Source organism: Ammospiza nelsoni, chromosome 12 (assembly GCF_027579445.1).
Source record: "Ammospiza nelsoni isolate bAmmNel1 chromosome 12, bAmmNel1.pri, whole genome shotgun sequence".
NCBI lineage: Eukaryota > Metazoa > Chordata > Aves > Passeriformes > Passerellidae > Ammospiza > Ammospiza nelsoni.
In genome coordinates this window covers 6916362-6943852 of record NC_080644.1, presented here as the reverse complement: position 1 = coordinate 6943852, position 27491 = coordinate 6916362, and the positions used below count along the sequence as shown (strand labels likewise).

Here is a 27491-nt window from a genome sequence, read left to right as displayed (position 1 = left end):
TCAATACCAACTCTGCCAACCAAAGCAGCCAGGGCCACAAAGTCACCTTGAAAACACCCAGGCTTTCCAAGTGTTTTAAAAGAGCCCAGTGAGAGAGATGCTCCTAATAATCAAAGGCCATTGGTTCTCCAAAACTTTAGTACTCTTGAAAATCTCAGCCCTGCAGCACCCAACAAAAGTGCCACTTCCTACAGTGGGTGAGTGATTTCCAAGGGATCCTCCACATTCACATAACACACAAGAAAAATTACTTGACTGACTCCCTAGGTCTGAAGGAGCCTTACTCCTGCTGAGAAGCAAAGATTCTGCTCTTCAGTTTGCATTTTTTTCTGCTGACTTCATGAATTTAATGATACAGCCCAGCTGCCTTTGTGCTTTAACCCAAATGTGAGCAAATGATTGATGTTCTCTCTCAAAAAACATCTGAGAGTTCCATGCAGGAAATTCAGCAGAAAGTTCTTTGACAGTTGCCAACTAAGAGACTAAACAAATAACTATGGACTGGCTCAAGTACAGCTTGAATGACGGCCCCTTCTTTATGTCAGCAAACAGCACAGAACGTTCACCGGTGCCAGGAGTAAATAAAACAGCAGAAGAGCAAAACCCATTGCCAAACCACCATGAAATTCACCTAAAAACTCATATTCAGGGAAAAGATATTGATATATCAGCAGATCTAGCTGAGTAGGTGATGTAAGCACTGAGCACTGTTTGTCTTTTGAGTCCTGCCTTTCCGGTTTTTCCTATAATAAAAAAAAAAAAAAACAAACCTAGGCTAAGTACTGCTATTCCCAAATACCACTGTTTCAGCCAGGGAAGTTCAAATAAGTAGGAAGCTTTATTGCATATTGATTTCTTCCTGTCTAGAGGTTGATTTCAGCTTAGAAAGATCACACAGAGGGCCTTGATTCACTCCAGTTCCAGAAGATCTCAATTACTCTTAGGATTAAAGAGAGTGCACAAAGAGACTGGCAGTCAGAGCAAGGCAGTGCTTCTGGAATCGGGGTCCTGGTAGGAAAATCCATTTCAGCCAGCACAGCTGGATTTGATGAGGTCTTTTCCAACATTAGCAATTCCACAATCCAATGACCACCGTGCAGTTGCTGATTTCCACATCTGCTTTTACCACAGGTCAAAGTTATGAATCAACACCCCGAGTGAAAATCAAGTTCTAATCAATGCTGTCTCTCCCCACTACACAAACAGCAGCATAACAGGGCCAGTAACACCCTGCAGGAACATGGGGCTGGAGCAGCAAGGATCTTGGCAATTAGGAGGAACAGCCATTCCCCAGGCTGCTCCTCCCCTTCAACATTCACCTCTGCATCTCCTTCAGGAGTTCCTTCATGTCACCAGCCTCCAGCCTGTTAGACTCACAAATCAGGAATCACAAAGTAAGATAGTAGAAAAATTAAGTCTTTTGCATTGGCAACAACGTGTGGGTTGCTACATAGGATGCTCAGAGGCCAATGACAATACTTAATGTAAGAGATTCCCACCCCCCACCCAGTTGGAATCCTTGGCTCAAGTGTTTTTTAGACACAGAAAGAGAATATTTGTCTCCAAATTTAGGAAAGAATCAGGTGTAATAGGAATCCAGTGGATCACCTTCTTCAAAGGGAACACAAAAGTGTGTGGAAAGAGACTGTCCATTGCTTGGCTGGCTCAGAGCTCTACGTGATGTCCTTCTTCCTTGGGGGGCGGTGGATGTTCCTCACCACACACTTCACCATCCACTCAATCCCTTCGTTCACCCCTTTGCTAAGGAAGGCAAGCAGACAAGGTTTTAAAATAAAGCAACAACAAGAACACAAACATGGATCATACAGGCCCTAACTGAGCCCTTACATGAGGAAGGGAGGGGCTCTACACAGTTGTTTGCTGGCATTTCTGTGTTATTTTGCACATAGGCAAACAATAGGGATCTGATTTCTTTTAGCTCAGCAACATATACCTCTATCCTTTATTTTTCTGGTGTCTGTGCAAGTCTACACCCAACTTAGTCACCAACTCTGTGGAAATCTTGGGATGAACAAGCATCAAACCCACCTGACAGTTGGTCTGAGGTCACTTTGCCACAAACCTCACACTAGTTGTACAAGATCTTGCAATCTTGGTTCCAGCTTTGTGTAATCATCTGTGCTGGGACTGCCAAGCAAGTCAATACCTTGCTGGTCTGCACAGCTCCCCAGCCATGACTTCCATGAGTTATTCTTTTAGTGCAAGCTCAAACTGGAATTTTGAAAGGAAATTCCACAGAGATCAAAACTAGAAAAGTTTGCACAAATAAGGTTATTATCTAATACTTCTCTTCCAGTCAGTGCTTGAACACTGTTCTTGTGGTTATTCAGCTGCTCAATGGCATGTGATTTGTAGCAATGCAGACAACAGATTTTTTTTCATGGTTCAGGAAGTTTTTGTTATCCTTTGCAGTAGCTTGTATGATAACACAAAAAAAAAATTCAAAGCTCTAGATTCAGCCCAGGCAGTAATTCAGCCAGGAGTGTTTCCATCAACTGGAACAAAACTTTTGATTTATGCCAAGTTGCACTTTTCACTTAAAGGACTGAAAGTACCAAGAACAAATGTACTGCGAGCCTCGATACGCAACGATGATGCTGAGATCCCAAGAATCCAGTGGGTTGGTCACGGTCGTGGCGTGCAGCTGACTAAGCCCAAATTAGGGTCTGTTTTAGTCATTAAATCTTAAACCACAGGCATCCCCATGTAAGAGGACTCCTGGAAACTGTGATATCATCCCCATCACGAAGCTCATCTGTGTGCCAAAGAATATGAAAGCAGAAACATAATTATGGCAGCAGCAGTGAAGCACCACCCATTCCTCTGGTACAGGCATCAACAATGGCATTTTCAACTGACTTCTAACCTAAAAACCAGCAGCTGCAGCAAAGCAACATCTGCAGGGATTATTGTGTAAGGAGAAGGGACGATACAGGACAACAAATATGCCTCCAAGTCCCACTGCTCTCAGCCAGGAATACACTGTCATTGTGTTCTACAGGCAGGATTGACAGATGAAGTTACTGAGCTGGTGCAAGTCCAAGAATCTTGAACAAGTGTCTGTCAGTGCTGGAAGGAAGCACAGCTCCCTTTCAAGGCTTAATAACTCATGTAGTGCTGCTCTGTGTGTGACACCCCACAGCTGCTCAGTCAACAAACTCTCAGTCTACCCCTTCTCATACTCACCCAGTAAGAGCTGAGCAGGCTTGTGTCAGGCAGTCTCTCTTCCCAATTTTGTTAATGCAGTCACTAAATGCTGTCTTGATATCGGGTATTGACAGACAAGTCTGCAAAGGGAACCAAAGTAGAGCTTGTTTGTGCCACAAGACATATGGTGATCTTCTTCCACAATGAATCCTCCCATGATTGCAGTCTTGTATCAGTCAGGATGCAATGCTATCAGAATAAACCCACTCACCCACCACAGAGTAAATTCACCTGTTTAGGCTCCAAAGAAATGAGCATACTCTTTTTTCAACAAAGACAATGCTGTTTGCTGACAGCACACACACTGCCTCACCTCCCTGATCCCTAATCTGTACAGTTCTAAGCAAACAGTCCTGAAAATGAGCACAACCTGTATCCTCTAACAATACCCCTTCCAAGCTGCTCAACAGTTTATATTTACCAGGACACTACAAGAGCTTTAATATTTACAAAGCCTTTTGAAACTGTCCCTGCCACAAGCCCAGCTGGCTCTTTGCCAGCATCCTGGGCACTCTCACAAAATTAGCTGTGATTCTTCCTCAGCTCTCAGCACACTCCTTGGCATTACCCATGTCCCACCAGCACTTCTCTGTTTGCACTCAGAGAAAACACTGGCAGCACTGAATGCAGCACATTTTCTGTAATTGTGCTCTTGATCCCCAGCAGGTCCTGAACTTCTGTGAGTCTGCCAGGAGGCTGCTGGGAACAACAACACAAATCATAACCCCCCAGTAAATCAGTGGATTACCTTCCCCACATAAATCACAGTGTCACCACAAAAATCTTACAGTTACAACAAAAGCAAACCTGCTCAACTAAAGTCTGGACTTGCACTTCCCTGAGCACTCAGTGTTCATTTTTCCCTCAGAAGCCTTGGACAAGCCATTTAAGCACTTCAGCTGGCCACCAGCTCACCTTCCCTCCTCTCTGCAAAGACACTTTGGACCTTCAACAAGTCTCAAATATGTGTTTGGAACCTTCAGTCAGGCCCACATACATGTTTTGGACAAATGTTTACACAAATGCCAAACTGGACCCTCTGTGAGTCCTGAGGATAGGCCAAGTGAATTGTGAACTCTGAGAGAACAGAAATATGAAAATTGTTACCAGCCATCCATTTGCAAAACACTGATTCTGGAGAAATTAAATACAGGACATTTTTGTGGACAACAGAGGTAGATACCATTGCTTATACGTAGGAAGGGATCTTAAGAAATGGCTTGCAAGGAGTTTAAGAACACCCAATTCATCCAGTGCCCATGGCTCCATTAACTGTGCAGCTTTCGATGACTGTACTTTCTTATGACCTCAGCTGCATTTTAAACTTGCCCTTTCAATCAGTGACCTGGAAACTGTATCCAAAAACGTTACTGACATCATTCTGCAGAACCCTCAACAATTTAGATCAGGATTTTTGACAAGAGAAAAATGTGCAGTTCATACAGATGAGCTGTCAGCCACAGGATACACAGTTAATTAAAAAAAAACCAACAACAACAATTACTAACTTTAGAGGGAGTCAGACTGGGCTTGGGAGCTGGAATTCAAACCAGTAGGTCTGCAAGATGGGCAAGAAATTACAAGCAACCAAGCAACCAAGCAAGCAACCATTCGTTACTGGTTTGTAAAAGCCTGGTATGGTGTCCACTGCCCAGTAAGAAAGGCAGGTCCAAATGCTCCTGGTTAACCCAAAGCCCCAGACACGCCAATTACCCAACAACTGGGAAGGAGAAGCATGTCAGTAATTTGAGCTATTTTCCACATCTTTGTTTTTTTCAGTCAATGAGACTTGGCAGCTGAAATTGAACAAATGTTTCTTGAAATATACTTGAAGCTTCTCAGAGTTGAATATCATTGTATAATTATATACTTTTGAGTATATGCTTTCTTCTTCTTCTTGAGTCTACCTTTCCTTCTCCTTTTCTGAATGATACATTTTAAAATATTTTAAAATAAATCAGACAAAGAGTTCAAAGTACAAAGTAACACTAGAGAGCACAGTCATGCCATCTTGATTCAATTTCTACTAGCACAGGTAGCAAAGCAATCAGGCAATGAACTTCCCAACACCACCAGCAGACCAGGACACCTGCACGTACCCAGCAGCACAGAGAACCCACATCCTTCACCTTGCCCATCCTTGAAGCCTTTAAGAGTCCACTTTTCCCAGAACAGCTAACAATTACAGCCTTTTTTATCTCCCAGTATAAATAAACCATTGTTATAACTTCCCTTTCCCACCTTCTGGTAGAGCTGTGGCCTGCCCCACCTTCACAGAGCTACCCAGTCATGGCTTTCCATGGAAATCTGCATCAGGAGGAGTTTTGCTTCTGAGGAGACTTTGCACCATTCACACTGTCACAGCAGGATGCCACTGCATCACCAATCCTATGTTGAGGAACATCATTTTATCACTTCCCCTTGAGATGAAACAGAGCAGCACAGCAGACAGGTGACACCAAAGTATCAATGCCTTGTTTTAGTGTTCCAGGGAAAGCCATGAACTGGAATCTCATGTGACAGCAGGGGCTGATTCTCCACCACTTCAGCAAGGGGCACCTGAGCTTCTCATGCTCAGGGGAAAATGTCAGCTGTGCCTTCCAAGTTCCCCTTCTCCCCAGACACATTACAAAGTATTTGTTTACAGATGTGCTTTGTTGCTCAGCTGCAAACCCATAAGCCAAGGGCAAAGAAGGGAAGCTGGCTCTGTGATCCCATGAGGAGTGCTCCATTACAATAGCACAATCCACAGTGACCTCTCAGGAATGATGGTATCCCTCAGGCAGTTCACAGGAACCTCACACACAACACAGACAAACCAGATTTCCATTTCAGTTTCCCCAAAATAACACACTGGAAAACAGATTTTGATGAAGGCTCCTCCAGGCATAATTTAGCCAGGACTGAACCAAATTCCTCCTGTGAAGGGTTCAGAATAGCATTACCCAAAGTAAGACTCAGCAATGGCACACCTAAAAATCTATCAAACAGCAAGGCAAGTTTTAGTCAATAAAGGCGGCATTGTAGAGCCTTTGCCCATTTCCCAAATCCACTGGAGCAAAGACAGTGCTGCTGCCTGCTCTCCTGTCAGGATAAATCCAGAAGCCTGCACAAAATCTCAAGTAGAGGCTCTTCAGTCATCTCAAGAGTAATCAACCATCAGAATGGAACTAAAAGAGAAACAAGAGCAAGGTGGATTGCCTAAATAAAATCTTATTTCACAAAAAGTCTGACTCACCTGACCTATGGTCTGGGACTACTTTTATATGAGTTTATTTTAAATTAAAATTTAAGCTTCATTAAATTTAAAGAAGGAATAGTATAGCCTCAATTGAAACCACTTTATTTAAATGGAAACTAATTTTGCAGGGAAGCTGTGGGAGGTCTTCAGTTGGAAACTAGAATGACTTTCATGCAGGTCTGTTCTCTAACAGCTGTGTGGAAGTGAGTACTCTGTTACTCACCATGACTTCTTATGTTTTCCAGAGGCATGAGGAGGCTTTTCAACATTCTGGAGATTTCAAATTGAATTTTCAAAATTTATCATTAGATGAGGATAGCAAAACTTCCTCCCAGACATGGGTCATCATACAGCATCCAGTAATTTTCAGATTGTTAAATTTCAGATGCTGGTTTTGACAAGTCATGCTTTTCCAGTATTTTGAATAATGTTGCATAATGAGACATTCTATGCTCAAATTGTAACAGTTCATTGTAAAGCACAGAAATATATACCTTGTGTAAACCTTTCAACAGCTGCATTCACATCAAAACAGCAATTATCAATTCTTATATTGCTGGCTTTTCTGCAATAAGCCATATTTTCAAAAGTGGCATTCTGAGTTCAAAGGGAGCTCACAGGAATTAGCAGATATTAGATAATTTATTTCTCCTACAAAGCAATAGTTCCTTTAAAAACCTACACAAATTCCTTCATCCAACATGCATTTAACTCAGTTTTTAAATTATTTATAAAATAATCCAGTTTTGGAGCCCCTGCTGAACACAAAGCATTCTCCTGATACCATAAAATATCACACTCAGTATTGTGAGAATTAGAATTGGTGTTTTGCAGCCAATGGCCATATTTTATCTCCTGGAATGACCAAATACCACTCATGCCTGGCAGTGCTGAGAGGACACAATGTACCCTGGGGTTCACAGCAGAATTCCTAACACTTTATGCAATTTCAGGTTGCATCAATACTTTCGTTATCTTGATAACAGAACGTACACTTAAAAAACAAACTATGTCAGATGTTCTATTTCTGATGAATTTGACCACAAGCCTTCTGCTGGCCTCTATAGATATCATCATCAAGAATTACCCTTAATCTCCAAATACCAGTGAGGTTAAGATACTCCTTATCCTCCCTTATCATGATTCAGGACAGAGGGATGCTGGTGAGAATTTCCTACAATTTTATATCTGGAGATCCAGAGCAGAAAAATCTCTATCAATGCTAATTATCAGTTTTATCCCAGAGGTCTTCAGTTCTGCTAAATCAGAGGAAGATAAACAGGCTACTGAGTTTTCTCAATTTTGTTTAAGAGAACCTCAGTAATTACTGAAAAATAGGCTATAATCCCCTTAGTGATTTATTAATAACATTGATGGCTTTTTGCTGGCTCCATAACCAAGATCATTCTGTAGGAGTGAACCTCTAAATATCCAGTGTAGGTATTTCTTACAAACAGGCAAACCTCCAGTGGGTTTAGCTTTGCTAATCTCTTGTTGTAGCTCTACAACTGCATGAAGGCACTAAGTCTGTGGGCTCGTCTTGGACCCTCCAGAGGGAGCAAGAAGCCAGATTTTCTTTTCAAAGGCTGTTCCAAACAGCTCTTTCTAGCAATTTAAAGAAGCCCAATTGTTCAATTATTTGTCTTTAGTCTAGTCAGAGTCTCAGAAGAGCCAGCATCTGCAGCCTGTAAGAAAGGGTGTATATACAACCAAAAGAGAAACTGGAACAAATTTCCAGGTCACTGTTTGGATCTTATCCTCAACAGGTCAAGGCAAGAGTGCAGACTGTTCCTGCAGAAAAGCTATGGGGTTGTACAGAAATGAGTCAATATTCTGGTTTCCACAGAAAAAAAGACAGACAATTTCCCCATATTCCAGAGACTACAGCAAAGTCAGGACCATAAATCAGGAGTTCAGACCTGATCTTATGCTTTTACATGGAATTCCATTTCTCTTATTTCTAAGACTAGATAATCCAGATAAATTAGATCATCCAAAGACTAATCTGTGTTGTACTCAAGAAACCCTGCTTTAGAGCCAAGTGATTTCTATGGAAGCCTCACGTGTTTCCACAAGTGCAATCGCTCGGACAAGTGGAAAGTGCAGAGGAGGAACCTGAGGAGTATTTGCATCCTTTGGAACAGAGAGCCCAGCTGCAAGGCCGGCTGCTCCAAGTCCTACTGCAAACCTCTGGCTCCATCTACAGACCAGTCCCTGGAGCTGCAGTCCTGCAAATCCAGGGTCATATCTCAGGAGGAAAACAAGAAAACCAGCACGTCTACCTTGGGCATTCTCTTCTTTTTTTTTTTCCATGCTGGGGGAGGTAAGGATGGCCCAGGATGTGTCACCTAAACACTGCACCACCCACGAACTGCCAAACCCAAACCAAGAGCTTTATAGCTCTGAATACACTGGAAAGAATTCAAATTATCAGAAAAGAGCATTCCTTGCCATTCAGTGCTGTCACTGATGGAATGCTCTACAACAAACAAATGTTTTATTGAACAGATCTTATCCAATTATGGGGAAAGGATGGTTTGCTTCACATACATCTGTTGTGTTATTCCTGAGCTTTCAAAGCGCAGCATAAACAAAGTGCACTAAACATTTTTTTTTCTGAATAAACAGCATCAATAGAGCCAGTCACGGTACAAGAAAGACCCACCATAGCTGTGCAGTTTGTTCTGTTTACAGAAAGAATTCAGAACTATGTGCCTGTAGGAAGCTCATTCATGGCACTGAAAAAGGGCTGGAGGAGAAAGGAAAAAAATACAACTAAATTCAAAGTATTTCCAGTGGTGGGAAAGTACCATAGGATCAGCTCAGGACTGTGGAACAAATTTAACATGAATACAGAGTTTACCTTTCCAAGGCTTATTTGCTCATTTATGTAAATCCTCCTTATTTTACCTCTACATCCTGCTTGTTGGCCAACACCAGAATGGGAACCCCTTCCAGAGCTTCACTGGTAATCATCTTCTCTACAAAGGACAGAAACAAAACCAGGTTTAGCCAGTTCTGGAAGTTGTACAAAACTTCCAATCTGGCACAGATTCTCTGGACAGAGGGATGAAGCCAGAAACTCCCTCTTGAATTACAGTTTCATTTGATACAACCTTCCAGGTCTATTTTGTTCACACTGTACTTACCAAAAGCTTTTTTGGACTCAGAGAGCCTCTCCTCATCAGTGGAGTCAATAACATAGATCACCCCATGAGATTCAGCATAGTACTGGAAGGAGAACACAGATATTGGTGTCAATGCACTAGGATCACTTGTTCCTCTTCCTGACTTGATTTTGGTATAGTTTTGGTGCATGTGGAGAAGATCAACCAGTTGGAGGCAGCTGTATCCACAGTGTGCCTGGACAGAGAGGAGGCACACAGCCTGTGCTGCCTGCTCTGTTTGCAGGCCTGATCAACACACCAGGTGGAAAAGCTTTTGTCCCCCCAAAGCTTTTTTCTATGGCACAGCCCCTGATCTGGGTTGTTAATTGCTGTCTGCAAGCAATAATGCAAATATTAAGCACAGAAATAGTGGAATCCCTGAAAAGGTGTTAATGCTAAATACTGGGGTTATCAATAAGCCTGTGTGATTACCAAGTGATTGTGGTGGTTCAGCTCTAAAAGAGACAAAACCACTTCTAAAAGAAATCACAGAATCACAGGATGGTTTGTGTTGGAAAGGGCCAACCATCTCATTCCAACTCATTCCACCTCCCACTAGATCAGGCTGATCACAGCTCCATCCACCCTGGCTTTGAACACTTCCAGGGATGGGGCAGCCACAGCTTCTCTGGGCAAAAAAAAAAAAAATCAATCAAACATTAATTCAAATAAATATCAAATATTTATAAATCAAACAAAACAAAACCACATCTCTAACCTTGTCCCAAAGTGACTGCAGCTCCTCCTGCCCACCAAGGTCCCAGAACATGAGCCGAGTTTTGCCAACATCAATAGTTCCAACTAGAAAAAAGGAATGAAGAAAGGGCAATCCAATGAAAACTATGGGTGCTGTAAAGCACAGACAGCTGCACACCCCACTCAGAAATCTGGGGTGGGACAGGCTTGTAGGGGAGCAAATCACAGGCAGCAGCTGCTTGCAACAACACAGCAAAACCTGCACTGAGTGATCACAAATATTGAGCAGCATCAGTGCAAATAATTCCAGAACTGGGCCAGGGAATGAACTCCAGGGAAATACAGTTTGAGGATAGCACTGAAATAGGATACCTGGAGTTTTAATAGTTTTACTGCTTCAAGAGTTTCTCCTCCTAAGCTAAGAAAGTCTATTTTATTCTCTACAAAAAGACCTGGACAGCTGGGAGATACAATCTCAGCACCCAGGAATTATTCTGCCCTTCTGAATTCTTAAACATTTCAAACAAAAAACAGCTATCTGTGTCTATCTGTGCAAGAAAGCTGAAAAAATTCCATGTGGATTTACTTACTGTTTAAGCCTACAGTGGTTGTGATTTTGGACAAACTCATCCCTTTGTAGTTCTTGTTAAATCGGGTTTTAGTTTGTTCAAGGAAGGTCTGAAAAAGAGTAAGAAAAGTATTTACTGTCAAGCATTTTACTGGCTGGAGTAATCCTACCCCAAACCCTTTTCATTTCAGCACAATCCTGCTGGAGCAGATACTGCCCTACCTAATTTTGGACAAACCACTCTTCTTGCTCCCTATTTTAGCAAGGAAAGAAGGGATCACATGTGATTATGGGATTACCAAAGCCTCAGCCACATCCCTGAGAGCTTGTACTAAATTTAAGTAATGAGGAAAAGTTGATTGCTTGGTGTGACATCACTAAAGCAACTCAGGACACAGCTGAAGAGAGATTGACCCTTGTTGGAAGATTTATCCCTGGAGGATGTTTAGGATTGTGTGTGCCCCTCCACGGGGTGATAAACAGCACTTACAGTTTTACCAGCATTGTCCAAACCCAGGATCAGGACACAGTACTCATCCCTCTGGAACATGTATTTATAGAGCCCTGACAGCAGTGTATACATCCTGCTCCTGCAACAAATGCCAGGAAATCAATTAGCAAACAGCTCATTCCCAAAGCCTCTCATGCCATGACGCCAAACAAATAAATGATGTTACTCTTTTATCAGTAAATCTCATATTTAGGTAATTCCAGGAAAATCAGAGATCTAAGAGAGATCACGAAAAAAGCTCAACATCAAATTTGGGGTTTAAAAGGGAACTGAGGAAGGACTTTGACACCTCTTGCAGTAAAATAAGACCCACAGAAAATGAAGTGAATTTCACACAAACACAAGGAACAGGTATTTTGAGCAAGAATCTGCAGAAGCTCCCAGCTGGATGTGCACACAGGCTGGGATGCAGGGAGCTCTGGCACCAAGCGCTGCAGCTGACTCAGAGCCATTGCAGCAACCCTTGTGCTCAAACCCAGATAAAGGGAACCCCAAGGCAGAGCCTTTGAGAGGCAGCGCGTGGTTAAACAACCACTTTGAAGTCAAATACCATTACCTAAAGGGAAATAAAAGTGTTCCAAAGCAGGAATCGGATCGGGGGTTTCACGGGGCTTCAATCCCACAGGTACCGGAGCCACCCCTCGCTCCCAGCTGAGACCGGGGCGCTCCTGCCGCCCCCACAGGACAGGGGGGGAACCCCGGCCCGCTCCCCCTCGGGGCAGCGACTGATCCCGACCGCCGGCCTGCTCCTCCCCAAGCCCGGAGATCCTCCCGGACCCGGCAGATCCCTCCAGCCCCACAAGATCCGGGAGATCCGGCCCGGCCCTTCCCGCCCTGCCGCGGCAGTGACGGCTGAAGTAGAACACCGGCCCTAGCGCCATTTCCCCCTCATGGCCCCACGCCACGTCCCGGGCCAGCGACAGGTCCGGGCCCAAGCTCCCGAGGAAAAGAACCCGAGCCCGAGGCCCGCGGCCCCTCACCTGGTGCTGGTGCCGGTGTCAGCGCTGGAGCCGGAGTGGCCTCTCACGACTCCCCACCGCCACCAGCCGCCGCCATTCCGCGCCCGAAACTCTGGGAAATGTAGTCCTGTCGCCGCTAAGATGGCAGGGCGAAGGGGGCCTGGGGACTACAACTCCCAGAATGCGCAGCGCCTCCCGGGTACTCCGAGTGCGGAGCGGCTGACGCGCTGCCAGCGCAGCCGGAAGTGGAGGCACTGATGCCGGAAGTGGGGGTGTCATGGCGGCTGTCATGGAGGCGGCTCGCAGGGACTGAGGTGGCTGAGGGCGCGGTGGCGGCTCAGGGAGGCGCTGCAGCCCTGGGGCTGAGGGAGCGCCCAGGCTGCGGGAGGAGCGGTGCCGTGCGGGAGCCCGGTGGGCGAGAGTGGACTCCGTGGCGGGGGAGGGCAGGGCCAGGCCCGGCCTCTCCTCGGACTCTCCCGTCGCCTCTTGCCGCCTGTTTCCCGCAGGAGCATCGCCCTGGTCATTCCCGAGGGAAAGAGCGGGACGGCGGGTAGATGTCGCTTCTGCGGGCGAGGACTTGTTATCCAGAAGTGCTTGAGTGAACTCTGAATGTGTTTTGAGTTCGTGGAGAGGACGCGGGCAGCAGCGCCTTTCCTGTGCTGAGGATGGATGAAGAGAGTCTGGAAGCGGCGATCCAGACCTACAACGCGCAGCTGGAGCAGGTGGAGCTGGCGCTGGGGGCGGGCCAGGACCCATCGCAGCACTCGGACCTGATCCAGCTGCAGGAGGATTTGAAGCAGCTCATAGAACTGACCGAGTCGAGCCTGGTGGCTGTGAAAAAGAGCAAACTTCTGGCCACTCTGGACACAGATGCCTCCTCCTCCTCCCCAGCAGCTCTCCCAGGGCAGGATTCCCACCTGGAGAACTCTGCCCAAGATGAGGAATATGCTGCTTTTAAGGAAGCCATTGCTGGGCTTGGAACAGATGAGGAGCCTCCAGCTGATGACAACGGGATCTCCTCAGAGAGAGAGGGAGAAACGGGGGATAAATGCAAATCAAAGTGCAGTGAGGAGGAGGAGGAGGAGGAGGAGTTGAGTGGGATGAAGGTTAAAGCCCCCTACTACAGCTCCTGGGGGACCCTGGAGTACCACAATGCCATGATTGTGGGGACAGAGGAGCTGGAGGATGGCACTGCAGGGGTCAGGGTGCTCTACCTGTACCCCACCCACAAGTCCCTGAAGCCTTGCCCTTTCTTCCTGGATGACAAGTGCAGATTTAAGGAGAACTGTCGGTAAAGAGAGAGGAGTGGGAGGGTTCAGAGGCACAAACCTCCTCCCCAAGTGCTCTGTGTGCCTTTGTCACCCAGAGAAATTGTGCCTTGGTGTTTTTGAGATGTGCTGTGGGGAGCAGTGGCATCAGTTTGGCTGCTCTCTATAGCTGATGCACAGGTGAAGTGGAAAATCCTGTGGGAAAGGTGCAGAGGTTTTACATAACTGAGTGGCTGAATTAACAACTGATGGAGTGTTTTAAAACAAAACACCCAGGTCTGTGGGTAATGCACATATTCCAGTTGCACAGGGGGGTTGGATGTTTTTGGGGATCTATTTGGGGCTCTAGTTTTGGTGATCTTCCCCAGGATGAGCCTCAGTGGTGTCTGAAGGTGCTGGGCTGGAGCTGGGCTGTGAACCTCACCTTTGTGAAGGTGCTGGGTTGGAGCCCTGCCTGTCTCTGATCCCATTTATCCCCAAATCCATGAATTTTTTAATTGGATGTGTCACCAGCAAGGAAGTTTAATTCTCTGGGGTGAGCTGCATTCTTTGTCCCATGACATAAACAACATGTTTAAGGTGCAACATGAGCAACTTCAGGGAAGTTTGACCACGTGCTGTTGTAATTATAATTCTGGTGAAGCTTCCTCAGCCCTGACACCCGTGTGCATTTCCTTTGAGGAAGGAAGGAAGGGATTTTCCTTTGAGACCTCCTGTTCCTCCTTCCCTGCAGGTTTTCCCATGGTCAGGTGGTGTCGGTGGAGGAGCTGCAGCCCTTCCAGGAGCCCGACCTGAGCAGTCTGGGGGTGGGCTCAGCCTGCCTGGCCAAGCACACTGATGGCATCTGGTACACGGCCAAAATCACCGGTGAGGGGCCCAGGGGGACGGGGGAGGCTGAGGTTTGTGTGGATCTAAAACTTGGCTGCTGTGGTTAATGACAGAAAACCATAAACTGTGTGGCTGCTGCCCTGAACTCAAAATCTTGACCTAGCTGAGGAAACAGGCTGAGTTTTGTCAGGCTAGAGGAGAGAATTGACTGGGAAGTAGGAGATAAAGAGCAAGAATGTGGAAAGGAAATGACTGCGGGGTCATTAACTGCTCCAGGGAGGGGCTGCAGGAATTTACATGTCTGCTAGGTGAGAATGGCAATAATCTGGTCTTGTTTAAACAAAAACCCGGGGAGCTGGCCCTGCCCTGCAGCTGCTGATACAGGCTTCCCTCTGTCCTGGGAAGGGGAAGGGTTTATTCCCTCTTTCCATCTTTCTTTTAACTGTTATTAAGTCAGAAGGGAGCAAGTCCAATTTCTCTTTAATTCCATTTCTCAGCAGCCCATCTTTCTTGATTTGCAGATAGAAACTTCTGGGTATCAACACAGGCATTGTGGAAATAGCTTTTCATTGTAGTGGGTGCTTCCCCCTCCCAGAAAGAAATAAAAATCACAGATTAAACCCAGGATTTTCTAGAGCTGTTCCTTGGGCCTCCCCCCATCCTGTGTCGTTCTGCTGGAGCTGACTCTGGTTTAGCTCCCCATGTGCTGCAGCTCCTGTCCTTGCTGTTCCCTCTGTAGATGTGGACAGTGGCTACTACACGGTGAAATTTGACTCCCTGCTCCTCAAGGAGGCCGTGGTGGAAGGGGACAGTGTCATCCCACCCCTGAGAAGTGAAGATGCTGCTGAATCTGGCGAGTCTGATGAGGACAGTGTGGATGATTCTGGTTATGCCAAAGGTAAGGGAGTGGGGGGAAAGTGAGCAAAAGTGACTTGGGATTTTGTTCTGCTTTTCTGTGGGACTGGCTGGTTGTCCTGGCGCTCTCACTCTGAGTGTCTCACCTCTGATAGAAGACCAGATCTCTTTATGTGTTCCTGAAAGATTGAGAACAGTAACTGGCTGTTCTGCCATAACTGCAAACTAAAACCTTTGTTTTGTGCAAATCCCTGGGCTAATGAAGGCTGGAGGTTTCCATGGGAACTCCCCACACAAGGAAGAAGAGGGTGTGATATTTTGGAATTCCAGGCTCTGAGCCTCATTCTTACATGTCTGGCTGAGCTGAGTTAATAAGTGAATCAGAATTTCTCATCCCTGGGAGCTCCATGACTCAGGAATGTGGGACCCAAGGAAATGTTGGGTCCTTCTGGTGCCTTGAGGCTGCAGGAACAGCCATGCCTGTTTTACTGCTGAAAGGTGACACAGAGAGCACCCAAGTGACTTCTTGGAAAGTGCACAGGCAGCACTGTCCCTCTGGTGGTGCCACAGCTGCATCACAGGGACAAAGTTGTGTCCTAGAGCTCTTTACATTTAACCTGACAGAGATTATTGGATCCTAATAACACAAAATTAATGTTATGGCCTGGAGGAGCCTCATACCAGAGACAGGAAACAAAGGATAAGTATTAGGTGTCACTGTGTTAAATTCTGCCCAGATGTATACATTATTCTGTATTACCATCCTGGAAGGAAGGAAGGAAAAGAATCATAAAACTCCTGAGTGATTCTGCCTGGATCTGGGAGATGGTATGTGCATTAAATCAAGTGAAACCTCACATTTCAGCCACTCCTGTGTAGTGTTCATGGAAGGTGACAATTCAGTAGGAACTGAGTAAAGCTGGAGCATGACCAAATGCTTTTAGGGTTGGAGAATTGAATTGTACTGTCCTGTGAGGGATGCTGCAAACAGCAGCTTTACTCATAATTCCTGTTTCACTGATTCTTCTCTTGTGTTTCACAGTGATAGACTCAGGAGTTCCAGAGAATGGGGAGTGGACCCCAGCCTGCAGCTCCTCTTTTGGTGGCTGGGAGGCCCATACTCGTGGCATTGGCTCCAAACTGCTTGTTCAGATGGGATATGAGTTTGGAAAAGGTAAGGGGAGAGGGGCTCCTGGGGCTGGTAAGAAAAACCCAAGATTTTGGTTGAAACCAGAACTTTGCTGTGCTGAAGGCCACTTGGCTGGGGCTCAAGCAATGTTGTAGATCCCAGCAGTGTTGGAGGGAAGAGGGATGAGTTATTTCATGGAAGTACAGGCATGTGGGGCACCAAGCCCTGTATGGAAATGGCAAACAGTGGAGGCACCTGGGAGCAGGGTCAGGCTGATGATCAAAGCTGTGAGAACCTTGTAGAATGTTCAAAGGCTGGAGGTGGAGGGGAGCTGATCTGCAAAGCTTCTGATGTCTGTGCTAATGCATCTCCTGGCCTGACACAGACTTCAAAGCCTGCTGAACTCGCTGCTCCCACCCAAATTGCATCGAGCCTTGGGGGCTCTGGGAGGGCCTCTGTGTCTCCGGTCCTCCCAGAGGAACCAAACCAGTTTTAAGCAGAGCCTGGCTTGGGTTCTCCCAGAGGAACCAAACCAGTTTGAAGCAGAACCTGGCTTGAGAAGCTGAGGATGTGAGGCTGAACCTGGTTTCACAGAAACCGGCCTGACGGATGGCCTCGGGCTTGGAATCACAAATCTCCTGCTCTGAAAGGCTTCTGGCCTGGCCTTTCCTGGTGCCCTTGGCTTGGACAGAAGTTGTAACTTTTGGTACCTCAAAAGCCTCTTAGCTTGTTTTAAGCTTGTGTCTGTCAGTGTGAGCTTGTGGTGGGGGGATGCTGTAATGACTCGGAGTCTCCCCTCAGGCCTAGGGAAGAATGGCGAGGGCAGAGTGGAGCCAGTGCAGGCTGTGGTGCTCCCTCGAGGGAAGTCCCTGGACCAGTGTGCTGAGGTGCTGCAGAAGAAGCAGGGGAAGCTGGAGCCAGGCAAATCGAGGAAATGCCGGGTAAAGGGAGGCAGCTCTGGGCAGCCGGGCGGCCGCAAGGCCCCGCGCAACGTCTTTGACTTCCTGAACGAGAAACTGCGTGGGAAGAGCGCCGGGGACAGGGCTGGGGGGGTGGCCCTGCCCCAGAGGAATAGCAAAGAGATCTACCATGCCAGCAAGAGCACCAAGAAGGCCCTGAGTGTCAGCCTCTTCCAGACCACGGAGAAGATTGAGCAGACGCAGAGGGATATCAGGGGAATCCAGCAGGCCCTGGCGCGCAACGTCGGGAGGTAGGAAGATGTTCTTCGGGATGCAGTTTGTGGTGCTTCTGGGGAGGGGTGGGCTTGGAATGAGGTGTGGGAGGAACAAGTGAAGTGTGTCTGGATGGGACTTAAGGGGAAGTGGAGGAGAGAGTTCAGTGTGTGCTTCAGACCAGCGTGGACACTGCCAGATGTGTCTGGGGCAGATGTGTCTGAATTCAGGCTGTGGCAAAGAGAGGAGCTCTCTGAGGAAAGGTTCTGGAGTCCTTCTTGTGCCCACTCCTGCAGCATTGCTGTTGAGGGTCCCAGGAGGACATTCTCTAGGCCAGATAGTGCTGAGCATCAGGTTATTCCTGGCTTTCAGCAGATCCCTTGGGCTAATCCTACAGGAAAGGGCAAACCCTCCTGAGATGGAACCCTCTTTTGATCTTACCATGCAGGATGACATTGTCACTGTGCTTTTTGCTTTCAGGCACAGCATTGCTGCAGCTCAGCTGGAGGAGAAGCTGGCTAATGCCCACAAGCAGCTGGGGCAGCTGCAGGCCCAGGAAGCCAGGCTACAGCGGGAGCAGAAGAAAGCAGACACCCACAAGAAGATGACTGAGTTCTAGGTGCTGAGGAAGGTGTTGGACTGCAGGAGTTGTCCTCCTAGTGCTCCTGGCCTCAGAGTCTCGATGAGCTGTCCTGCTCTGCTGGGTCTCAGGCTGCTCAGCCTAAAACTGGGCAAAAAAGCAGCAGTTTCTGGATGCTTCTGAGCTCTTCTGGGAGGGGGAGTAGTGCACATCCGTCCAGCCCTGAAAGCATTCAGTGAGTTGGGCCTTGGATGAGGCCTAGCTACAAGAGATACAATTCTCTGCTCTCTTGCACACTTCTTTCCTTCATTTTCCCTGCAGCAGCAGCTCCATCCAGAGTCTGTGGCTGCTCAGGTGATAACACTGCTGGCTACAAACCAGCTGAGGGGGCTTGGACAGCCCCACATCCTGCCAGTAACTGTGGCTTCTGTCTGTGGCCACCTGCCAAGCACAGGTGCAGGCAGGGTCCCAACCATGGCTGGGTGAAAACATCAAAGGTCAAGTGCTTTAGCTGCTCTCTGCCTTCTGGTTTTTACTGTGGGATTTATCTGAGAACTCCATTTTTGGGGGGAGCAAGTTCTTTGTAGCCCTAGTGTAAGGAAGGGACAGAAAACTGACAGCTCAGAGGTGGAACCAACAGCCTGGAGCATCAGATTTCAGCAGTTTGACTGTTGGGAGTATCCCAGGCCATGCTGTAGCCAAACCCACTGGCTTGGCATGGAAAGCTGCCTGGTTCCACAAGTAGAGTGCCATAGCTGGGGGAATAAGCCAGCAGCATAACAGAATTCCCAAACCTATCCAGGAACGGCTCCACAGGGAACCTTGTGATTTTTGCCACCATCAGTCGGGTTTTTCTGTCCAAGGTGGCTCACTGAGCATGGGTCCTTTTACTAAAAAACTTCAGGACCCAGATCCAGGTTGGACTGTGCCCTGGGTGAGCACAAGGAGCAGGACCTGTATGAGCCCAGTGTGCAGCCCTGCAGTGGCAGAGTTTGGGCTGGAAGCAGGCCAGGCAAGCCAAATGCTCTTCCCTGCCATGTGGAAAGTGGACAGGAAGGATGTCCTCTCCCCTTGGTTACATTCTGTTTTGGTGGTGGCCAGTCCTTGCCTCAGAGATGCTGGTTTCATCATCTGGTGGGATTTCTGCATTGTAAAGGCCTTTTTTTAAAACAAAAATAGTTTGCAATTCATGCCAGTATCTTAAGGACGCCAATTTTTTTTAATTTAAAGAACCAATTTCCTTTTATTCTGTGAGTAATTTTTCTAATGAAAAGGTTCCTGTAGTACTCTCTTTTTTATCTACCCTAAGAACAGATTAAAAACGAGCTGTCAGCCTGGGCAGTGCCTGATCTGCAGGGTCAGGCTGCCAAACGAGCAAGAAAATCTGAGACTGAAGAAGATATGATCAGAGCTGTTCAGGTTGTGTGGGATTTCACATTGCTGCAGACACGCCTCAGAAACACAGCGAGACAGCAAAACCAAACAAGATGAACATCTTCAGGAAGCCTGTGGGAGTGAGTCTGTGCTCCTGAAGAGCACCTGGATCGTGCTGTGATCCTGGTGGATGTGGGATGTGTCATGGGCTGCCTCAGGCACTTCAACATCCATCGGTTCCCACTGGAATTGGCTGTACTGTCCTCATTGTTCTGAATTCGTGTTCTTCACACACCAGGCTCAACTCAAGGGTTTAACAATGGCCCTTCCCTCACAAATGACTGTTTGTTTCTCACACTTGAGTGCTAAGTGGTGACAAGGATTAATGTGCCCAGCTTAGCGTGGATGCTCACTGAAGTGGCCCGCGACTGAAGAACTGAGCTGGGCAGAGAAAACTTGGGGGTTTATTTTGTGTTCTGAGACTGTTTAACATCATCATAATCTCTTTAGGAACTGGGTGTATGACCCCTGTGTCTTTGCTCAGTCCTGTTTTGACCCTTCCTTGAGATCTCCACAGCCTGACTGTCACCTCCCACCCAGCGCAGTTCACGTCCCTGATGAATAAAGTTGGTGTTTCTTTTTTTCCTCCTCTCTCCTTGTAAGGCGTTGTTCATTTGCAAGGTAATGATGATCCGGGGCTCCCCATTCTTCCCTTACATCGCCCTGAGCCCCGGGAGGAGCCGGGCGGGGCAGGGGCTGCTCGGTGTGCTGAGCTTCCCGCCCCGGCTGCCAGCGCAGACCCAGCCTACCCCGGGCTGCAGCCGCCACCTCCGAGGCCAGGAAGCTGTGGTGGGTGTGCTCGGTGTCTGCTCACAGCCGGCTGCTCCTCAGGGAGCGGGAGAGCTCAGTGCGGGAAGCCCTGACTGGGACTTGCTGTGGGATAAGAAATGAAATTCTCCAGGTTGGTCAGCGGGGAAGAGAGCATGATTGGATCCCTGTGCTCCACACTCACTGGATTTTGAGTTCCTGTAGGTAAGTGGTGGTGGCTTTCCTGCCTGGGAAATGAGGAATCTGCAGCTAAACTGGGGTGGGAAATACTTTAACCCCCCCAAAGTATAGAGAAATCACAGCACTGTCAGAGATGCTCTTGGGGCTGGACAGACTGGACAGGCAGGATTCCTGCTCTGCTCTGGGAGAGCTAGGCTCAGCTTTGTGAGTTGAGCTCCAAGCTGTGTCATTCCATGCTGTGTGCTCCGTAGCTGGGCTTGAGAGGGAAGCAAAGGTGGTGGAGCTTGGCAATGCTGCTGGGATCCCATGGCTGGGGTCTGGAGTGAGTGAGAGCCAATTGCTTTTGGGGTGAATGAATTCAGTTCAGAGGTGCATGACATTGTGGAAATTTCCAGTTGTTTTGTGAGGAGGAGGACAGGAGTGTTGCTGGTGTGTGCAATGGGAAAGTGCTGAGCCCCTGTCTCTGGGTGAGGAGGCTTGAGAATGTGGCCCCTGAAATGCTGTCTTCTGAAAACCTAGGATGATGTAGAAGCAGTGCATGTGTGGCAAAGGAAACCTGGAGAAGCCATATCTCCTTCACACAGTCATGCTCTAGTTTGGAATCTGGCTTCCCATAACAGTAACTCTGAGCTCTCTGTTGGTCTCCTGCCATGGCTCTGCTCTGCAGAAAACCTCTTGAGATTATTCTTGCCTTAAAAGAGCATTTTTCTGCCCAAGTGAGTGTTCAGCAACCAGGGAAGGGCAGGAAGAAAGAAAAGTGCTGAAATGGGGTCAGCCTCGAGCAGAGCCCTGTGGTGTGGGCTGACAGTCACTCACCTGAAACTTTTAAAGTTGTGTTTTCTCAAAAGCCACTCCAGCATGTGAGCAGCGATCAGAACTGCAGCTAGAAGTCTGCATCAAAGTTTTCAGGTATTTGGGTCTGGCATTTAGAAGTATGGTTGGCACTTTCTAAATGAAAAGCCCTCAGAGGTATTTGAGCATGAAATCTCACTACGGAGAATAAGCAAAGTGGGTGAGATCTCATGCCTGCTTTTTTGAAATAGTCTTAAAATTCACTAATTGCACCCCATGGTCCAGGGCAGATTCAGTGTTGTGACTGACTGTAAACAGATCTTTCATTTTTTGTAATTGAAAAGAAAAAAAATTATCTACTTCTGCTTCTTGGGCCTTTTTTGAAGCACAACTCCCTGGGGTACCTGAGCAGAGTTTGCTGCAGCTGTGTGCACAGTTACTGATGGAAATCAGCTCAAAATGTTCCTCTTGGTTTTGTGCAAATAGGCTTTGAGTAGCTTTGCAGACTTTTTTCTTGCCACCCTGCACTGAAGCCTGTGTGGTTTTATCTGGGGAGATGAATCAGAGGCCAGTCAGAATCATCACCAGCAGCGCTTGGTTTTGCAGTGAATTTAATCTTGCTTTCAGGAAGCCCAGATGAAAAACTTGCACCTTTCATAGGACTCACAAAAAACTCCCACATCCTGGAGTAACAACTCATCTGCCTTCAGGGTGCCTGTGCTGGGGTGTCACATACGGAGGGGAGAGATCCCTGCTCAGGGCTGTGGGTGCTGACACACGTACGCAACAGCTGTGACCGCCCTCGCCTTCAAAGCCACCGGGGCCGGGCTGGCAGAGCCGGCGCCTTTGAAACGCCTCTGCTGAGCCTCCTGTCCCGGGGAGCAGCCCCAGGGCCGGGAGATCGATAACTTCATCGGCAGGAAACCCAGGTGTTTGCCTTGCAAACCTGCCCAGTCCTACCTGTCGTTAGTCAGGGGTTCTGCTTGCAAATCTGTGGCTTTGGGAGACCCAAGGTGTTGTCCCAAGAAGTGGCTGCTGATCCTGAGCACTGAGGAGGATGCACTGCACAGTTTCACTGTTCAGAAATCCTGGAGCAACCATCGACCTGCTCTACAGAAAATAGGCCAGAAGAATTTCTCTGTGCTCATTCCTACTCAAGGAAGTCTCTCCTTTCAATCTTCAAAATTCAGGGATGGAAAATCCCCCTGCTGAGGGATAAGCTGCCCCGTGTGTGCCTGCCTCAGCATGCTGAAAGCTCCCACCTGGATTCCAATACCACACCAGCTCCTGGCCATCAAACCTCGCTAGAACTTTGCTCAACTCCAGAGCCTGCTCAGCTCTGCCCTGCTCCTGCAGCCCATGATCCCATCCCTCTAATGAGCTGAACGAGCCCAGCGAGGAGCTCCAGGCTCTGTCTAACACGCCAGCCCTGTTGCAGGTAATCCCAATAATTAAAGTGTGCTCAGACAGAAAAGCTGTGTTGTCTAATTAAAACGTTGGAAAGGGAACAGCCTCCCCTTCCCAGCTCTGATCTAAGCCAGTCTGTCCAGCCTGGTTAGTCCTTAAAACCTCTCTGTCTCACTTTCTACCTTGAAATAATTGCTCTCCAGGGTTCATGCTTCAGTCAGGGCAGTTTCCAAAGGCATGGGAAGTTCTTAGATAAAAGGATGCTCGCAGATAAAAGGGTGCTGCAAATGGGCAGAGACCTTCTGGTTATTGGGGTAAAAATATGCCAGAGATGCTGTGTGACCCAGGGTGAAGGGGAGAGGGGAATTCCGGTGGGCTTTTTGAGATTTACGCAAGGCAGGGTGGCTTCTCACCAGAGCTCATCTGGGCTTTGTCATCCGGATGAAGATATGCAAGAGGGTGAGTAAGAGGTGCTCAGCACATCCCTCTGGATCTCTGGGTTCCCATCTGTGCTGGTGGAAGCTGATCCTGCTCAGCTCTGCCCAGGGACCCTACTGCTGGCCCCATCTGGATCAGCTGCCGTGGTGTCTTGAAGCTGTGTTTTACTCCAGGAACTGCCTTCATCTCCTTTCAGATCAGGCATTTCTTGGGTGCTGGTGACAGGCCAGGCTGTTTTTGTAGAGCAGGGTGCACAGAGCTGAGCTGTGCAGAGCTGGGACCTGCAGACACCGGTGAAGGGGTTTCAGCTTTTGCTTAGGGTTTGCAGCATGCTGGCAGCTGGGGACGGGGATGGTGGCATGGGAATGATGGGACAGGGGTTACCAAAAGCCTCCTGGGGAAGGAGGTGATCCTGACAGGCTGGGGAGCACCCGTGCTTTGTGTCAGGACACCCTCCTACCCCTGCCACGGTTTGCAGGGGATGATTTTTGCCCTGAGGAAAGCACAGGGACAAGGGCTGGGGTTGGGCAAGGCACAGCTTTAGGCACAGGAAAGGGGTGGGAAATGGGGAGATTTCTGCTCTGTGTCACAGCAGAGAGGGACTGCAGAGCTGGGGTTGTGGTGGCACAGGGAATGTGTGAATCCATTGCAGAAGGAGGGTGTCCTGGTGTGTTCTGCTGAGGCCAGGGCATGAGGAGGCAGAGGAAGGAGATGCTGAACTCCCCTTGTTTCCAGGAAATTGAGTCATACTGCCTGTCCTTACTGGCCTCCCCTATGCTCAGTATTGGTGTCACCCCCATCCCACAGCCCAGATTGGTGTCCTGGTGTCCCCTGAAAGCACTCTGTCATTCCTAGGGTGTCTCCAGAGGTTTTCAGGGCTCCTGGGCATCTCCTTTTCACCATTTCAGTGAGCTCGAACCCCGCTGGTTTTGTTGGATTGTTTTTTTCAAAAGGAACCAAAATCTGAAGTTTTCCCGGGTGGTGACAGAGAACCCAGTGCCAAGTGTCCACACGGGGCTGGGCACTGGAGGGGTTACAGTGACTCTGGGGACAACAATCGCTGGCCAGAAAATGGGACACCCGGTGAAATGTCCCCATCCAGAGCATCCAGAGAGATGCCCTGCAGGGAGATGGTGCTGCAGGGGTCCCTGTGGGTCACAGAGCACCATTCCAGCAGCTCCAGGCTGAACCCCAGCTCATGTTCTCTCTCCTCAGAGCTCAGTGGTGCTGCGAGCAGCTCCCCCATGGCTGCAGCCAGCGGCGAGGGGACAGCAGGGACCCGGCTGCTGCCAGCTGGCACTGCCCTGGCCCTGCTCGGTGGCCTGGTCTACCTGGGCACCCTGTGTGCTGCCTGCAAACGGTACGTGCTGCCCACAGCTCCTGCACCTTGCCTCCTGGGGCTGGGTGGGGCTGGGGACCCCTCGGTGGCATTTGGTGGGGACTCTGTGTGCAGCCATCCTGAGCTGGGATTGTGGGATCTGCTGCTCTGCTCACCCCAAACCCTCACCTGCACCCCAGTGCAGCTCTGCCTGGCTTGGCCCTGCATCCCTGTGTGTCACAGCCTCCTGGAGCAGCCCCTATGCCCAAAAACCTCAGAGGAGCAGCCCAGAGAGGGCTGAGCTGTGAGCAGCAGGGGCAATGCCAAGGGTGGTGCCCTGCACAGCTCAGTGGGGTGCAGGATGCAATTGTGATGTCCCCAGGCAGCACAGAGCCTGCTGTGGGGCAGGGGAAGGAGCAGGATGTGGGGCTTGGGAGTGCCACACTGGGACACCTGCTCCTCACCCCTGGCTCTGCCACCTGCCCTGGGCTCAGCCCCACCTCTCCCTGCAGGAAGGGCAGGAAGAAAGTCGCTCCGGACGGGGTGAAGCTCGTGGAGGAGGTAAGAGCACATGTGGGGGGCAGGATGAGCCCTGGGGGTGCTCTGGGCTCCCAGCCCAGCCTGAGGGTGTCTGTGCCCCCCGTCAGGCCCTGCTCTGCCAGACACAGCTGCGCTCACTCAGCAAGTCGGACACGAAGCTGCACGAGCTGTACCGGGTGAAGGCCAGGGATGGTGAGTGCCCTGGAGCAGGGGGAGCCCGAGGGGCTGGGGGCCTTTGGCAGCTCCCTGCAGTCCCCAGGCTGCCCCTCATGTCACAGACAGACGTGCCACAGCGCTGGCACAGGGCTTGGTGCCTGCTGCATCCCCTCATTTCCTCTTCTCTCCCACAGTCCAGCGTCCTGCCAGCCTGAATCTCCCTGGTCCCGCGGCCCCTGGGGGTGAATCCCTGCACAGCTCTGGCCTCCTGCACCGTGAACTGCCCCAGATCCCCGTCCCTGAGCCCCCGGCCACCTGCCCGGCCCCCGACCAGACCTACTCCAACCTGCTCTTCACCCCGCTGCGCAAACCGGCGCCAGACGCCGTCTACGAGTGCCTGGCAGTGGGGGAGGAGGGCACCCCCGTGCCCCCCAGTGTCACCCCCGTGCCCCCCATGCCAGCTGGCACCCAGCTGTCCCCTCCACGGGCTGGGCACGGCGCAGCTGATTACGCCTGTGTCCATAAAGTGAAGAAGGTGGTGTCGGTGGAGGTGCAGGACGGGGCTGTGGCAGGACCCTCTGGAGCACAGCACGGCTGGGATGGCACAGGCAGTGCCCCTCATGCCAAGGTACACTCTGGGGGACAGCAGGGATGGGCACATGGTGGGGTTATTTAATTCCCTCTCTCCTGGCTGTGCCCATGTGTGGAGCAGGGTATAAGTTAGGATCCACTGCCAGCATCCTCCTGGGGGGCTGTCAGAAGATGGGGGGGGCAAAATCATGAGGGTACCCTGCAGTGGACAGGGATTGCCCCCAAACCTCCACCGATAAAATAATTTCCTTTTGCAGCTGGAGGAGATGTACTCGACGGTGTGCAAAGCCACCAAGAAGAAATCCCAGGTCCCTGCATCAACCCCGAGAGCTGTGAAGGACGGGGGGTCTGGGGAGCTGCCCCCCTGCCAGCAGGAGGGGGCCCCAGCAGCCCCAGGGCCCCCTGACCCCTGTTACGAGTCCATCAATGACAGAGCATGGACTGCCCAGGCCCGTGGCCCCGAGCCTGACTATGAGGCTGTGGACATTCACTGGAAGCAGGCAGCAAAAGGGGCCAAGCCAGGGAAGGGCTGTGTGCCTGAGAACCTCTACGAGAGCGTGGTGGACGTCTGGGCAGGGGGGTCCCAGAAAGGCTCTGCCCGCACAGCAGCCAATGGGCTGCAGGTTTACATCACCAACCTATAGCCCCCAGGAGCAGGGGCAGTGCCACGGGGGGGCCCACCTGGCTGGGCACCACTGGGTGCCAAAGGGACAGGTGCCAGCACCCCTGTGCCCACCCTGTGCCCTGCACTCACTCTCTGTATATATTTTATGTTACTTTTCTACAAGTGTCCTTGTCCCATTCCAGCCCAGCTGGTGCCAGCAGTGGTGGGATGTCCCAGCATGGGCAGTTTGGGACCCCAGTGAGACAGGGCTGGCACTGGCACCAAGATGGGAACAGGGTGGGGACCAGTCACGTTTTGGGGCAGGGGGGTGACAGGGCAGCAGCCAACCCCCCTGCCTTGGGCTGCAGGATCAGATCCCCATCAGGAGGTTTCTGCCATGCCTGAGGGTCTCTGTGCTCCTCACACTGCCTGGGGGAGAGCAGGGCCTCCTCCAGCCCCCAGGAGCCCTGAGAAGCTTTGCCCCCATCACAAAATGTCCCTTGTCATGGGGAGGTGGAGTCAGCCCTGTGCCTCCACAGAATCATAAAATATCCAGAGCTGGAAAGGACCCACAAGGGACCGTTGAGTCCATGTCACCCTGCACAGGACAACACAGAAATGTCACTGGTGTGGGCTGTGGGCTCTGCTCCATCCTCCATCCCCACCCTCTCAGACCCGTGCAAGGGTGTCTCCATGGGTCACCATTAAAAGGCTGAGAGAAAGTTTACACTCTTAAACTGAGTCTAAATCCCTGGTTCTGAGGGCTCTTGCTGCTGCTGCTGGTGCTGCTGGTGCAGCTGGTGCTGAGGGAGCAGCTTTGAGCACAGTGTGTCAGTGAGTGCACCCCGCATGGGTGGTTTGGCACCTCTGAAATGGGGACTCACAGCCACCAAGAGCTGCTCTTTGGGGGGATCTGTGCCAGAGCCGAGCCTTGCACAGGGCTGTGGTACAAACCAGGCTCAGCATTTGCTTCCTTGCTCACCTGCCCGTCACTGCTGTGGGTCCTGCAGCCTCCGTGTGCCCAAAAATCCTGGGTGAGCTGCATGTGTACCGGAGCTAAA

General features: G+C 49.6%; 3 protein-coding genes across 3 annotated transcripts; 2 read left to right on the top strand and 1 right to left on the bottom strand.

The window, feature by feature from the left end:
• Nucleotides 1-819: 819 nt before the first annotated feature.
• Nucleotides 820-12475, bottom strand: ARFRP1 (ADP ribosylation factor related protein 1). Its single transcript, XM_059481023.1, has 8 exons — nucleotides 12392-12475; nucleotides 11391-11490; nucleotides 10923-11010; nucleotides 10355-10437; nucleotides 9619-9700; nucleotides 9380-9450; nucleotides 3208-3308; nucleotides 820-1761 (listed from the first exon to the last, which is right to left on the bottom strand). Exons 2-8 carry the CDS (start codon nucleotides 11481-11483, stop codon nucleotides 1674-1676), a joined length of 606 nt encoding a protein of 201 aa, XP_059337006.1. The 5' UTR covers nucleotides 11484-11490; nucleotides 12392-12475; the 3' UTR covers nucleotides 820-1673.
• Nucleotides 12476-12676: 201 nt separating this feature from the next.
• On the top strand, nucleotides 12677-20227 carry ZGPAT (zinc finger CCCH-type and G-patch domain containing). Its single transcript, XM_059481021.1, has 6 exons — nucleotides 12677-13661; nucleotides 14372-14505; nucleotides 15206-15364; nucleotides 16364-16495; nucleotides 17252-17660; nucleotides 18103-20227. Exons 1-6 carry the CDS (start codon nucleotides 13036-13038, stop codon nucleotides 18239-18241), a joined length of 1599 nt encoding a protein of 532 aa, XP_059337004.1. The 5' UTR covers nucleotides 12677-13035; the 3' UTR covers nucleotides 18242-20227.
• A 330-nt stretch (nucleotides 20228-20557) lies between these two features.
• On the top strand, nucleotides 20558-26980 carry LIME1 (Lck interacting transmembrane adaptor 1). Its single transcript, XM_059481041.1, has 6 exons — nucleotides 20558-20608; nucleotides 24437-24581; nucleotides 25052-25100; nucleotides 25187-25271; nucleotides 25430-25863; nucleotides 26084-26980. The coding sequence occupies exons 2-6, from the start codon at nucleotides 24466-24468 to the stop codon at nucleotides 26468-26470; spliced, it is 1071 nt and encodes a 356-aa protein (XP_059337024.1). The 5' UTR covers nucleotides 20558-20608; nucleotides 24437-24465; the 3' UTR covers nucleotides 26471-26980.
• Nucleotides 26981-27491: the final 511 nt, after the last annotated feature.

What these genes read in the sequence shown, in the direction of transcription:
- ARFRP1 (XM_059481023.1), bottom strand. Translation starts at nt 11,483, where the DNA reads ATGTATACACTGCTGTCAGGGCTCTATAAATACATGTTCCAGAGGGAT. An exon ending in TGGACAATGCTGGTAAAACT is followed by an intron (nt 11,011 to 11,390) that starts GTAAGTGCTGTT and finishes ACTCTTTTTCAG; the next exon opens with ACCTTCCTTGAACAAACTAA. An exon ending in TGAGTCCAAAAAAGCTTTTG is followed by an intron (nt 9,451 to 9,618) that starts GTAAGTACAGTG and finishes TGTCCTTTGTAG; the next exon opens with AGAAGATGATTACCAGTGAA.
- ZGPAT (XM_059481021.1), top strand. Translation starts at nt 13,036, where the DNA reads ATGGATGAAGAGAGTCTGGAAGCGGCGATCCAGACCTACAACGCGCAG. An exon ending in AGATTTAAGGAGAACTGTCG is followed by an intron (nt 13,662 to 14,371) that starts GTAAAGAGAGAG and finishes CCTTCCCTGCAG; the next exon opens with GTTTTCCCATGGTCAGGTGG. An exon ending in GTACACGGCCAAAATCACCG is followed by an intron (nt 14,506 to 15,205) that starts GTGAGGGGCCCA and finishes TTCCCTCTGTAG; the next exon opens with ATGTGGACAGTGGCTACTAC.
- LIME1 (XM_059481041.1), top strand. Translation starts at nt 24,466, where the DNA reads ATGGCTGCAGCCAGCGGCGAGGGGACAGCAGGGACCCGGCTGCTGCCA. An exon ending in GGGTGAAGCTCGTGGAGGAG is followed by an intron (nt 25,101 to 25,186) that starts GTAAGAGCACAT and finishes GCCCCCCGTCAG; the next exon opens with GCCCTGCTCTGCCAGACACA. An exon ending in CCGGGTGAAGGCCAGGGATG is followed by an intron (nt 25,272 to 25,429) that starts GTGAGTGCCCTG and finishes TCTCTCCCACAG; the next exon opens with TCCAGCGTCCTGCCAGCCTG.